We start from the raw sequence: 13767 nt of genomic DNA, 5'->3' as shown, positions 1-13767 counted from the left end.
GCGTCAACATCACGTTGCCTTCTGATAGGCTTACTTATACCATGTGGCAAAGAGGAAGTAGATGCTAGCTCCATAATAGAGGGTATATGCTAGAAGGGATACAGTTTTTGTCGAATTAACGTCAAAATGTGGTATTTTTTTTTCATTTGATCTAACCCTAACCTAATCATCCCAACCTGCTGCGTAAATTCTAACCTACGAAAAGTCAAATCTGACAAAAACTGGATCCCATCTAGTTCTAACCCTTATAATACCTACGTTGGTGAAATTGAAAGAGAAATTTAACGACTTCGACACTAGCTAAGTAAATTTATACATTTGGTAAAATGCACCATAGCTAGCTAGTTGCCGTGTGCAATTTTCAGACAAATGTACCGGCTCTGTAGATGCTAAAGCTAGGGTCAGGGAGGCACTGCATAGCCAGCTGTGACTGTAACGTTAGTGATATAACTAGCTAATGCAGTTTTAAATGATCAATGCACTTTCATTTGCTCGCAGCAGCATTGCTTTCCCTCGCAGATTAACAAAACAGATTGCCTATCCGTCCCACCTGGTTGACTACAGCTCACCTGCCAAAGTAATGTCAACTGTATCTGTGGAGCCAGTGCGCTCTATTGACAAATCGAAGGTAAGTGGCCAGCATGAAAACGCCTTAGTTAGCTAGTAGGTAATGCTGCCATACCGTTGAATGGCATGTAACCAATGGCTATAATATGTTGTTAATTACTGTGAACAGTCCTATTTAGAAAGCTAGCCACTTACCTGGAGCTGAAGAGGACGGGAAAACTCTTAAAAATAAATAATGTGTCTAAGGTTTTGGGTAGTGGTGACTGGTTCTGTGGTGTAATGCTGCTCTCTCCTGCCCAGCCTGCAGAAGGCATCTGGCGCCTACGTCATGTGAAGGGGGACCTGTTCTCCGGTCCTGAAGATGAGGCCCTGGCCCACTGTATCAGCAAAGACTGCCACATGGGGGCTGGCATCGCAGTTATGTTCAAGAAGAAGTTTGGTGGAGTGGCTGAGCTAAAGGAACAGAGTGAGTTGTTCTGTATAATGTATTATTTGTTATTATGCACTGCATGCTATGGAAGTCTGCTGTGATGTGCCCTTCTCATTTTAAAATGGGCCCTGAATTTGGAAAAGCATGGCTTATATCTTAAGCCCATGTCATTGATCAAGATCACTGTTCACTGGTTTTGCTTTACTTCACAGAGAAGGTGCCAGGACAATGCGCTGTACTGAAAGGACACAAGCGTTTTGTGTACTACCTGGTAAGACAGTTGCCTTGTTAGTTTCATTCAACCAACAAACATTTTAAATCATTTTTTTGTTGTCTCTGGTTGTGTCTTACTCTATTACAGATAACAAAGGAAAAGTACAGCAACAAGCCCACCTATGACAGCCTGAGGCAGAGCCTTGAGGACATGAAGTCTCATTGCTTGAAAAACGGAGTAACTGCAATATCAATGCCTCGGTTTGTATGAATACATTCTACACATAAAAAGGTTTCATTTAAATTATTTTAACATGTCAATAATTTCCATTTGATGTATGACTAAATGTTCTATCCCTCTATTCTACAGCATTGGCTGTGGCCTTGATCGACTGAGCTGGGACAAAGTGGAAAAGATGCTTGAGAAGGTATTCCAGCCCACAAGTATCAGTATCACTGTGTACACCCTCCCTGTAAAACCCACAGGGAAACCAAGTCCACGGGGAAACCAAGTTTCCAATAATGTTTTCTGTAAAACAAAATTAAGTTAAACTCACAGACAATATATCAGCATACTGGTATGCACCTGTACAAAGTTTGCCCAAGGCTGTACTTTTGAAAGAGAATAAACACACTTTTCCTTGAAATCATACCCCCTCTTCATATCTCTTCTTTACCCCTGTTTTAATTGTTCTATGAAATTACATGTTCATATTTTGCACTTTAATTACTGGCCTATATAATAGCAATATCATATTCATAGGAATTCTCTCCACCAGAAGGGGGCACCCATGATTGTCTTCTCCACATCACTTCAGTGGCTTGTTCTGTACTGCTTTTTGTCATATGCTGATTTTAAATACCCTGTAACCCTGTAAGTACCTTGCATGAATAATAATAAAGGAAATTGTGATTTTAATTTCGCAATATAATAAAATCTGTTTTACACCTTTCACTAGACCCGTGGTTCTTGTGTAATATACAGAAATGGACTGCTTAGTGTAAATGGCGTTGTCATCATTGGATCATATTCACCTTATGACTAAATGTAGCTATATCACCCATACAATACAGGAGGGCATATGATCTTCACAAATACATCTAGTCACTCCTACCTATCTCTTCATTTACTGACTGCTTAATTCACTGTGCTGTGATTCAGGCATTGCTCATGAGTCTTGGGGCGGCAGGTATGTGGTTAGTGGTTAGAGCATTGGACTAGTAACCGAAAGGTTGCAAGATCGAATCTCCTGAACAAGGCAGTTAACCCACTGTCCCTAGACTGCCATTGAAAATAAGAATTTGTTCTAAACTTACTTGCCTAGTTAAATAAAGGTAAATAAATAAAAATGCTATTGACTGAAAGCTACCTTGAATGTGATTCTAATTCTATGACCAACACAGCAGGGTGCAGATATGGTATTGTATGATGTAATATTGATCTTGAGTATATTGCACTCTAAACGCAGCTGAAAGACAATGTAGGCACCAGATGTAATGGAGAGTGGGGGTGGGGAATCTGCCATCACAATTTCAAACCCACAGATATGGGAAAGCCCTCCTGTACATCATTAAACTTGATTTGAATCCACACCAAACCAGCTATCCTTTCGATGGATTGCCTGTAGTAACATTACTTGAAATGAAGAGCATATTAAGTTAACAATTATATACATTTGGTTGTGATAACACAAGCTTACAGTTGTTAGCTAGACAGTGTACAGTCTCAGTCTTTGCCCCTTGGCACCCACTCCCTATACCTCCTTCTTTGGTGCACCAATAATTCATGAGGAAAATGCATTAGCCGCTGTGTACACTGCGGCTTCCTCCCTCTGTATTCCTGGCTGGAAGACTGTGCTTCAGCATCACTGCATCCGACCCCCTCCTTCTCCCATCCCCCTTTGCCCAGCAATTAGACTGCACACTGCAGCAGAGCCACCTAGTCGCTCTGCTAGCCCCGGAAAATATCCCTTTAATCTGGCCTCAGACTCCTCTGACACCCCACTGTACTGCAGAGGTTCATCACAGGCTGCAGACATGCAGAGATGGTCCTTGCTTATGTCTCAAAAATCCTCCTAACCCTGGCAAAATGCTGCATCCTATCTCGGTGTGCCTGTGTTTGTCCTATGGCATTGATTTCTTCCTTAGCTCTCCCTCCCTCCTAACTCTCAATCTCAGTTTTTTTTCTCATGTCCTCCCTCCTTCCATCCTCCCTTCCCCTTCCTTTTTTACGCTCTGCGTATGAATTTGCAGAGCTCAGCACTCTTCTACACGGGCGCTTCAGAGAAAAAAAAGAGAAGAGCTAGGCGGGAGGGGTCCTGATGCACCATGAAACTGCCTCCTCCCAATTAAAACAGAGAGCTTATGTTATTGAAGAGCATCTTAGCCAATGAGGTGGCAGCGCAGGCAGATACAGCAGTAAAAAAAACTGAAGAACGAGTGGACAAGAAATAAATTGCAGTGAGTGTGTAGTTTTTATCCCTCCCAAGAGCTGATTTTTATCAATTTACTATAGTACTCCAGTCTTAGGGTGATTGTGTGTGGATGTGAGGCAAGAGTTCACAGAAGGACTGAGGAAAGGTGTGTTCTAGGACTATACTGTAGTAGTCCAGGCTTATTCATTCTAACTCTGGAAATAAGAGAAAGTCATTATTGAAGGAATATTTATTCTCTTTTCTTCATTGTCGTTTTTGTTCTGTCTATGTCAAAGTGCCCTGAAGCCGCTAGAGAAGGTTTTCCTGAGGAGGAAGAGACCCAGCACCCAAGGTATGCTGCTTTTCACATCTACTGTTGGGCTGGTGGGATGCTTTTGAATCTATTTTTTTCTTCAATATCTAATTGATATAATTGAGGGTATGTGTCTCACACTGGGTTATGACATGAAGTGATATGGGATCTAAATCATTGGTAATTAATATTTAGATTTTTTAATTTGAACATAATGGAGACTTGACAGGGAAGGAGAGAGAGGGTGGGGGAAGGCTAGAGCGGGACTCTCTAATGCTTCCAGGCAAGTTACTCTCTGTGCACATGGCTGTCAAGCGCTGCAGTATCCCATTTCAGTCCATAGCGGAGCTTCCCCAGACCTCAGCATCTTGCTGGTGTGTGGCAGGGGGACTGAATATAACCATGTAGTTTTGGTGAATTCAGAGCACACTTGAAGTTTCATGGGACATCTGAAGCTTTTGACAGAATGTACTAAAAACATTTTATAACAGTTTGATGTTGATGGTTCAAATTTGAGGTCAGGTGGGGGACAGGACAGGGGCATAATTTCACTGTGAAATATATGTAATGCAAAATGATAGTCCCGAAATGGGATGGTGTGTGCACTCGTATGTGTGGACTCTCATTTTGTGTGCAGCCGTATGTGAGTACTCTGTGATGTGATGCATGCATTTGGGTTGCTTAGATAACACATGCATTAGGAATGGTGTGTAGAGCTTGATTAGTCTTGATCGGGTTCACTGCTGTTCAGGGACTTTCCTTAGTCTGTGCCTGCAGACACAGTGAACTATCTGACAGGGAGGGTAAGCTGGGCTGTAGGAGTCTCCTTTCAGGTAAAGAGGAGGGCTTCGCTCTCACCCCTCGGTGGTCACAAAGTAGGATCCGCAGAGGAAAGGCCAAGGGAATTTTAAAGATTTTATGAAGGGCTACTGGACACATTCTGTAACAGATGGATGAAGTGTTTTGTTTAATATAAATACATATTAACATCTTTCATGAAGTGTATTTACACTTCTTTTGGTCATTGTAGGGTCATTTTATGTTTTTATGACCTTCAAATGTTTTGGTGTGAATAATTATACCTGCCAGCAGTGGGCGCTGTTACTTTCATCTGTTAGCCTTTCTAAAAGATTTGAGATGTGTCTGATATCATTATAGATAGTACTGTAGAATGAGTGAAGACTATATTGGAATGATTTGCTGTTTATTTTGAAGGGGCAGCTCTGCTATCCACAGTTGTAGGCTATTTATTTGGAAACCAGGTTCTGTGTTAGTTTGGGAGTGTAGTGTGAAGAATCTGTGTTTTAAAATGATTCACAGACCATGTCCTCATTCTGTCATTGAAAAGCTGCTGCAAAAAGCTTCTGTGGAAAAGCACTCTTCTTATACTGCTAAAATGATTTGGGGGGGATGTTTTATAACCATAGATGGAGACAGGCTCCAGCACTTAAAACAAGCCCAAGTCCTCATAAGTGGAAGGTACCAGTGGTAAGGACAGTAGGCAGGAAGGGAGGAAAGCTAGGGAGGGTAAGGGACCCATTCTCTCCTGACCAGAGCTGTTAACCCCTAGATCCTGGCTCTATAATAGTCAGACCCAATCTCCCATAGACTCCATAGGAGCTTTGTGAGATTATCCACTCTAATATGGCAGTTGTGGACCAGGCAGGGAGAAAACCCAGTTTATTATCCATGTATCTTTGCCTTTCTAGAGCATGGTGGCTCTTACAGCAAATTACTTTTGCTTTGAGAGACAGCAGAACTATTTTAGTGTGTCCCGTCCTCAGCAATTTGTTTTACACTACCACTGCCCGCCCAGTACCATAATGATAGACGATTGTACCTGACGAGTAGTACCTAGCCAATTCTGTGAGCAACTTCAACAATCATCGCATCCCTTCCTGTGCTTGCCAGTGGCCACAATGAATCACACATGAAAACACAGTCAGAGCAATAATCTTCAAATGGAAAACATCATAACCATGCAGTTTGTGAGGTAGGCCTACTACTGTGTAGGCTACATTTACAGTGAGTCTAACAGTAATTTAACAAAAATGACAAAATTATTAATAAAAAATGTAGATTTAGCATTCTGAAAAATGAATCATGTATGAGCTGATGTATATTTTGTAGATGAGGTGAATTACTGTGACAACAACACTTTAATGACGTTGCCACCCATGGCATTATGGAAAACTGTTCCTCTTCACATTATTCTGGGGATGAGGTGGAGATACTCCCAGCAGGGTAGAGACATCATGCTGAGGAAGACACTCAAATAGCACAGGCGCCTAATGGCAACACTGCAATGATACCCCTCACTGTGCCCCAGTATAAGCTGCTGTCGTCTAAGACTGAAACTGTGAGAAGTTGAGAACCACTGAAATTTGAAGGAGCCTAAAAGTACTTATCGTAAATTAGCATAGTTGGATTTGAAACATCTGATATCTCGCTGTTGGCCAAAATCTTAAGAATATTGTAATCAGGGTAAAACAGCTGGTGGAATCAAGGAGGTATTCAGTCTTCAGTCAGAGGACCAATCACAACAGCAGCTAGAGAAAAACTGTTTGCAGAGTGAAATAGTATGCCACCAACTATCCAATCACTCTTATGGAAGAGACAGGTAATGGATAATCAAATCATGCATGTCGGAATATCAGTAGATTCAATATTCACGAGTAGTTTCTACTTAAATACCCAAATGAGAATTTGGTAATTTAAGGGTAATGAAAACAAACATCGAATTTCGTTGTTTGTCATTGAGGCATTATGCTACTCTTCCTGGGGTCTAAACAGGAATAAAGTAATACATCATAATAATGGCTCTACATACATAGTATTGTGTGTTTCCTAGCCTCTGTTCTGGACATAGAGACTGTGAAGAGAGCCCTGGTGGCTTGTCTTGTCGGGTATGTATGGGTGTCTGAGCTGGAAAATTATGTAGATATATTGAAGCAACATCTCAAGACATCATTCAGGAAGTTAAAGCATGGTTGCAAATGTGTCTTCCAAATGGACAGTGAACCCAAGCATACTTCCAAAGTTGTGGCAAAATGGCGTAAGGACAACAAAGTCAAGGTACTGGAGTGGCCATCACAAAGCCCTGACCTCAATCCTATAGAAAATGTGTGGGCAGAACTGAAAAAGAGTGTGCGAGCAAGGACTACAAACCTGACTCAGTTTCACCAGCTCTGTCAGGAGGAATGGGCCAAAATTCTCCCAACTTATTGTGGGAAGCTTGTGGAAGGCTACCTGAAACGTTTGACCCAAGTTAAACAATTTAAAGCAATGCTACCAAATACTAATTTAGTGTATGTAAACTTCTGACCCACTGGGAATGTGATGAAAGAAATACATCTGAAATAAATCATTCTCTCTACTATTATTCTGACATTTCACATTCTTAAAATAAAGTGGTGATCCTAACTGACCTAAGACAGGACATTTTTACTAGAATTAAATGTGAGGAATTGTGAAAAACTGAGTTTAAATGTATTTGGTTAAGGTGTATGTAAACTTCCGACTTCAACTGTATATGCGCGCTTCAAGGCAAGCAACACTGAAGCATGCATGAGACCACCAGCTGTTCCGGACAACTGTGTGATCACGCTCGCCGTAGCCAATGTGAGTAAGACCTTTAAACAGGTCAACATTCACAAGGCCTCAGGGCCAGACGGATTACCAGGACTTGTCTTCAGAGCATGCACTGACCAACTGGCCAGTGTCTTCACTGACATTTTCAACCTGTCCCTGGCCGAGTCTGTAATACCTACATGTTTCAAGCAGACCACCATAGTCCTTGTCCCCAAGAACACCAAGGTAACCTGCCTAAATGACTACCGACCCCTAGCACTCACGTCGGTAGCCATGAAGTGCTTTGAAAGGCTGGTCATGGCTCACATCAACACCATAATTCCAGAAACCCTAGACCCACTCCAATTTGCATACCGCCCCAACAGATCCACAGATGACGCAATCTTTATTGCACTCAACACTGCCCTTTCCCACCTACGTGAGAATGCTGTTCAATGACTACAGCTCAGAGTTCTAAACCATAATGCCCTCAAAGCTCATCACTAAGATAAGGACCCTGGGACTAAACACCTCCCTCTGCAACTGGATCCTGGACTTCCTGATTGGCCGCCCCCAGGTGGTAAGGGTAGGTAACAACACATCTGCCATGCTGATCCTCGACACGAGGGCCCCTCAGGGGTGCGTGCTTTGATTTTAATTGATTTACAAGATTTAGTTGAGGTTTAGTGTTTAGCTAATAATTTGTCCCAAATGCAATGCTTTTAGTGTCCATTAGGAGCACATCCTCAAGTAAATAATCCTCAGGGACTGTGAAGCACCTCAGGAAGGGGTAGATTTGGTATAAAGCACCCCAGGAAGGGGTAGATCTGGTATAAAGCACCTCAGGAAGGGGTAGATCTGGTATAAAGCACCTCAGGAAGGGATAGATCTGGTGTAAAGCACCTCAGGAAGGGGTAGATTTGGTATAAAGCACCTCAGGAAGGGGTAGATTTGGTATAAAGCACCACATGAAGGGGTGGATCTGGTATAAAGCACCTCATGAAGGGGTAGATTTGGTGTCAAGCACCTTAGTATGGGGCAGATTTTGACTGGAGTCTTGTCCTCGCTCATCCTCTCAGTGTGACATCCCCTGTCCCAGATTGTGTGATACGGGGCATTTAGTGCGCCCCTGGTACTGATGGCGTAGGCAATATAGCGGAGCCAACACTGCTGTTACCCTGACACCACAGTTAGCAGAGTGCTTAGCTCTGCATGTCAGACATAGAGATGCACTGTGAGCCATTTGTCAAACAAACTCAAAACTCTATTAGATATGGATCACAATGATAAGACTACATTAGAGAGAGGAATCTGAGTGACTGAATGGATCCAGAGCCATTGAGAAAATATCAGGCTCTTAATGGATAAAAGTGAATGCAAAAGGACACAAGGAATGTTCAGGACAGTGATGTTCTCCAGCCATTCTGTACTGCTGCCAGTCTCTGAGAAAGAGTACAGGAGACAATAGAGGAAAATAGAGGACATAACAAATGATTAAGGTGAACATTCTCCCCTGGATGAAGTGTCAGCCTGATAAATTCACTGGCGAGGAGAGAACAGTAGAGAACAGGAGAGAACAGTAGAGAACAGGAGAGAATAGGAGAGAACAGTAGAGACCAGGAGAGAACAGTAGAGAAAATGAGAGAATAGGAGAGAACAGTAGAGAACAGGAGGGAACAGTAGAGAACAAGAGAAAACAGAAGAGAACAGCAGAGAACACTGCAGTTGTACCGTGCTAGCAACCTGGGTACCTCCTCACACACCACAGGGAAATGTGTGTGTAGGATATTGTATGTATGTGTGTAAGAAAAGGAGTGGGAGGAGGACGAAAGACAGTCAAAGACTGAGCACGAGAATAGGATAGAAAGTGGGTGGTCGAGGAAAGGCAAAAATAGAGGGGATTATTAGGAAGAAGAGAACAAAAGGGGAGAGGATGGGGACATTATAAAAAAATTCAACAGAATAAGGGCGAAAGATGATGCAAGTATGACAGGGAGAGGATAGAGTGGGAGAGAGAGAGAGGAGAGAGAGTAAGAGAGAGAGAGAGAGAGAGGAGAGGAGAGGAGAGGAGAGGAGAGGAGAGGAGAGGAGAGGAGAGAGAGTAAGAGAGAGAGAGCGTGCTGTACAAAGCTCAGAGCACTGCAGCACATTGCAGTGCCTAGCCGCTGCTGTGTTCTTGCCATCCGGTTCCATGCACTGAAAAGACCCCTATAGCAGAGCGACATAGAGGGTTGCCTACCTGACTGCTTGCTGGCAAACAATACATCGACCAAAAAAATCAACAACCCAATGTTCCTCCATTCCACTTGAGCTGATAGATGTTTTCTGGTGTGCTGTTTTTTGGGTGCTTGAAGTGTGCTATTGAATGTTCAGAGTTGAATGGACAACACAAGACAATACATCTCATGTAAAGGCTTTTCATGACTAGCCAATCATGACTACACATTCAGTTCTACCCAATGTTACCTGTTGTATTCAGTCATAGGATTTTGTCATTTTTCGCTGTACACGCATACTTTAGCCATATCATAGCAAGCCAAATGTAGCTGATAACCCCAGTACTGCTGTATGGTACGGTACATCATCTTTCAGATCCCCCTCTATGTTTCTCCTATTAAGAACATTTGCATACATCAAATGCTTTTGTCCCTGGATAGGATAGCCTAATGTCCTTCAAATAAAGCCAGCTCCCCTACGGGACATGTTGAAATAACTACAATAGAGGGATAAACACATGGCTAGAAAGGACTTGTGTTTGTCTACTATCTGTCTGTCGCTTTGTTGACATGCGCTGTTCTTTTGGCTTTTTAGTTAAGTATTCACTGAGCACAGTGGTCAATTTTCTACTCTACACATTAATGCATGTTGAATTAAAACAGATGTAGGCTAGTTATGGGATACCTTGTCCAGGCAACCGCTTCACACAGTTGCATACACAAGGTTGCTATTCTAGGAAATGAAAGATCCAAGTTATTTCTGCATGAGAGGCTTATCTGCTGTATTTGATCTTAGTTACTATCATGTTGGTGTAACACTTTTATCATGTCACTGACTGTGTATTTTGTGGTGTTTAGAGTTATTAGTTCCACTGAGGGGTTTGATGTTCAGTCAGCGTTCCTCTATTTGAGGAGGGCTTGAGTCTGCTATGCCTAGCTGGGTGAGTGTTTGGACTGTGAAGTTTGTTTCCCTACAGCACACCACACTAAGCTTCTCATTTCTGTTGAATCTGTTACCTACATTGCAAAGAGCAAACAGGCAGGTCTGAACTCATCCTAGGTCGGAAATGTATGTCTGGAAAAGCCTATCCGATGCTGGAAATAAATGATTTAACTTGGTGAAGCCTTGAGGGCAAAGTAGTGTAGTTTGTAAAACATGTTTCTACCCACTGTATATCAAAGGGCTTTCTTTTTTTAGAGTGGACTCTCCCCAGTCAGTCCTCAAATAAATTGGAGATCAAAGCATTAGAATACACATGGTTCTCTTGGTCCAATTATGTTTAGGTTATTCAGGTGTGTAATTGCTGCTTTGCTAAGCTTTGTGTGTTTTAGAGCATCCTGGTCTCTCATAAATTCAAATGAGGGCTTTATTTTAACAAACCTACCACAATGGTTAATCTAAGCACAGCCTATAGGTTCAGGGGTGTGTCATATTTGAGCTATTTTCACTATCACAATTATTGGGTGTTGATGAATAAACAAGTTTGTGGGTGTGTCGAGGCTTAGCCCCCCCCCCACTGGCCAATCAGAACGTGCTCCATGATGAAATATGTGGATGCCTCATGTTGTGTATTCATGTTTTTTATGTATTTACTTGGGATCAACTCCAATGCCAATGTTAGTCCTTTATAGTTTGTTAAATGGCTTATAGAAACGAAATAACATAATGTTATTATTTGCTAAATACGTTAACTTGATTCCATTTGCAGTCCACATTGTCATTGCATGTCTTCAATAGTATTCACACTGATATAGGGACTAGGCCTACTGTACATTATATTATAGCTGAGCATGAACATACCAAACATTGTCAATTATTTATTGATAAGGCCAAAAATAATAATTTGAATCAAATTCTAAGCAAAACGAAACAACAACTTGCTCTAAATCGGCTATGTCAAACTTACAGGCACCATCATTTTCCCCCGTGGGCATATCATATTAAAACAACGCAGACTATGGAGGGTTTTACACACATCCAAATGTTTCACAGTAGCTGGACAAAGACCCAATATAAATAGAAAGGGGAGAATGTCCACTCACCATTATGCTGCTCCCAAATAGGCCTATGTTTTATGAACATAATCGGAACCATCTTACAGTTCAGATCGCATTCACACACAACACATTTCTAGATGTTGAATTGCAAGCGTGCCACGGACATTCTCACCATGAAACCATAAAGGTGAATCATTTGAATATGTTTGGTTCTAATAAAATTAAATGAAAAACAATGTAAAATGTAATATCATAAAACCGGCAGGATAAAAAAGACACACATTGCTGTTAAACCAGCCGTCACTATAGTAGCCATAAGGGAGGGCTTGGGTTTTGAACATATGAAACGGTAAACAAGCATTTTTTACAGGTTACAGATAACTTCTAAATACGAGGTTCGCCGGTATTCACCGAAATTCTAATCTCTCGTTTCATGATGGGCATGGACACCTAGCTGACATCATGGAGGGGGTTTTATGCACGTCCAAAATGGGACCCGCATGGCTAAAATAATGTGGGCCACCTACAAGGAATAGATAAAAAGGAAATGTCAGTACACTGTTTTACTCCTCTCAAACTTGATATTTTGATAAAGCTTTGGTGATTAAGATTTATTTCCAAGTGGTCTCAGGAGCCAAACTCTTGACTACTGTGGGCAGACAAAAAAAAGCCTTATTTGAGAGGAGGTGAGGCTATGCTTGGTTTTTAATCAAATTAATCAAATCAATCAAGTTAAATGAAATGGGGAAAAAAACATTAGTTTTAAATGTTTCTAAATGCGAAGTATACATGCACCAAAAGCACATTAGGCTACTCTTGTTCCATGCACATATGGGCAGCTGGATAGGCTGCGTTTCCACTGTCAAAATTCATGCCATAACCAACTGCTTTACCGCTAAAATCACCTTTTGGTTGGTCTTAAATATCCCTATCAGTGCTGCCTGAAATTAGCACCTTGGATCATGTTTTTAAGGATACACCTCAAATATTACCACCCCCCTCATCTGAGTGCAAGCGAGTTGATATAAGACAGGTAAATAGCCAAACCTTGCGTTAGGGCTGGAAAATGGCAGTGCGCCAGTTTGTAAATGAAAAAATTGCAAACTAACATTCGTTTGACACTAGCCCCGCCTTAACGACATACAGAAATAGAGGCCATAGGATTAATATGATAAATGAATGCCATATGGCAGTATCAACATTTTTCTTTTTTCTTGACAAATGAGAGCGATAGAGATAGCATCAATCTAAGCATGAGTCTTATGTGGCATGTCAGGCTACCCGCACACTGTCGTTCGAAGCAAGCACTGTCATGTGCATGTGTGTGTGAGTAAGGGTGTGTTGTGTGTATTGGCACTCTTCCAGCGAAGAATGTTTCAGCCTTGGTCACGACACAAGGGAAGAATTAAAGAAAAAAAGAAAGGGAGAGTGAGATAAAGGGAGAGAGTGACATTGTGAGATAGAAAGGGGGAGACGAGAGGATGTAGTGTATTGTAGTAGTGGTGTGAAGGGGTGAATCAGGTGAGCAGAGCTGCACCCGTGACTCTGAGTGCTGCATTGAGCTGCATAATTAATCTAGAGGGGGAGGAGAAAGGGGAGGGGCTAAAGGAAGAGCTCCGGTATGAAGAATATAGTGAGCGGTAGAGACAGTAATGCTACTGGAACGGAGCCAGCCTATTCTTGTGTGAAATATCTCTTAAGGAGGCGTGCTGAGCTCTGAGTAGATTGTAAGGACGACATATTTTCCTGTAAAATGAAAGAAGGCCCAGGGCCCATTGTGTTTCTGTTTCTATCAGATATATTCAATCAGAGAGACGCAAAACTGCTTGGAGAAGGAAGCAGGGCCAGGGATGGAGAGAGGGAAGGGAAGAGGGGATGAATATTCAGAGGAAGCACACCCAGCTATTTGGTCCAGCTCTGCTCTATTATGCTCTGTGTTCCTGTCCCATCTGTTCTCTCGCCCTCAAAGCCAATCACCTTCCACTATACTGCATCCCAGAACACACTGCTTCTTCTATGCAGTGCCCCCTTTCTCTGACTCAGTCT

At 42.1% G+C, this 13767-nt stretch overlaps 2 protein-coding genes across 8 annotated transcripts in view; both read left to right on the top strand.

Annotated features, from left to right (window-relative positions):
• LOC139416631 (ADP-ribose glycohydrolase OARD1-like) lies at nucleotides 1–2145 on the top strand. Of its 4 annotated transcripts, none has more exons than XM_071165539.1 (6): nucleotides 94–628; nucleotides 868–1033; nucleotides 1210–1268; nucleotides 1359–1471; nucleotides 1581–1638; nucleotides 1990–2145. In XM_071165539.1, exons 1-6 carry the CDS (start codon nucleotides 470–472, stop codon nucleotides 2086–2088), a joined length of 654 nt encoding a protein of 217 aa, XP_071021640.1. In that variant the 5' UTR covers nucleotides 94–469; the 3' UTR covers nucleotides 2089–2145. The 4 variants fall into 4 exon arrangements, with proteins under 4 accessions (XP_071021643.1, XP_071021640.1, XP_071021642.1 ...); XM_071165541.1 differs by having other exon boundaries at nucleotides 1974–2145; XM_071165543.1 differs by having other exon boundaries at nucleotides 167–299; nucleotides 502–628; nucleotides 1581–2097.
• A 1441-nt stretch (nucleotides 2146–3586) lies between these two features.
• Nucleotides 3587–13767, top strand: part of LOC139416628 (synaptotagmin-2-like) — a 98117-nt gene continuing 87936 nt past the window's right edge. For 3 of the 4 annotated variants that reach the window (XM_071165532.1, XM_071165536.1, XM_071165530.1), the window contains exons 1-2: nucleotides 3682–3790; nucleotides 3921–3976. The gene's annotated coding sequence lies outside the window, so the exon portion shown is untranslated. The other variant, XM_071165533.1, reaches the window with a different exon arrangement.

The sequence above is a fragment of the Oncorhynchus clarkii genome, chromosome 9 (assembly GCF_045791955.1).
Source record: "Oncorhynchus clarkii lewisi isolate Uvic-CL-2024 chromosome 9, UVic_Ocla_1.0, whole genome shotgun sequence".
NCBI classification, from domain to species: Eukaryota; Metazoa; Chordata; class Actinopteri; order Salmoniformes; family Salmonidae; genus Oncorhynchus; species Oncorhynchus clarkii.
Note: the sequence above shows the minus strand (reverse complement) of the source record. Positions and strands in the feature narration are given on the sequence as shown.

Bases quoted from the DNA above. Each gene is read 5' to 3' on its own strand.
- LOC139416631 (XM_071165542.1), top strand. From the start codon at position 470: ATGATCAATGCACTTTCATTTGCTCGCAGCAGCATTGCTTTCCCTCGC. The intron at 629-867 runs GTAAGTGGCCAG...TCTCCTGCCCAG, and splicing joins GCTCTATTGACAAATCGAAG to CCTGCAGAAGGCATCTGGCG. The intron at 1,269-1,358 runs GTAAGACAGTTG...ACTCTATTACAG, and splicing joins AGCGTTTTGTGTACTACCTG to ATAACAAAGGAAAAGTACAG.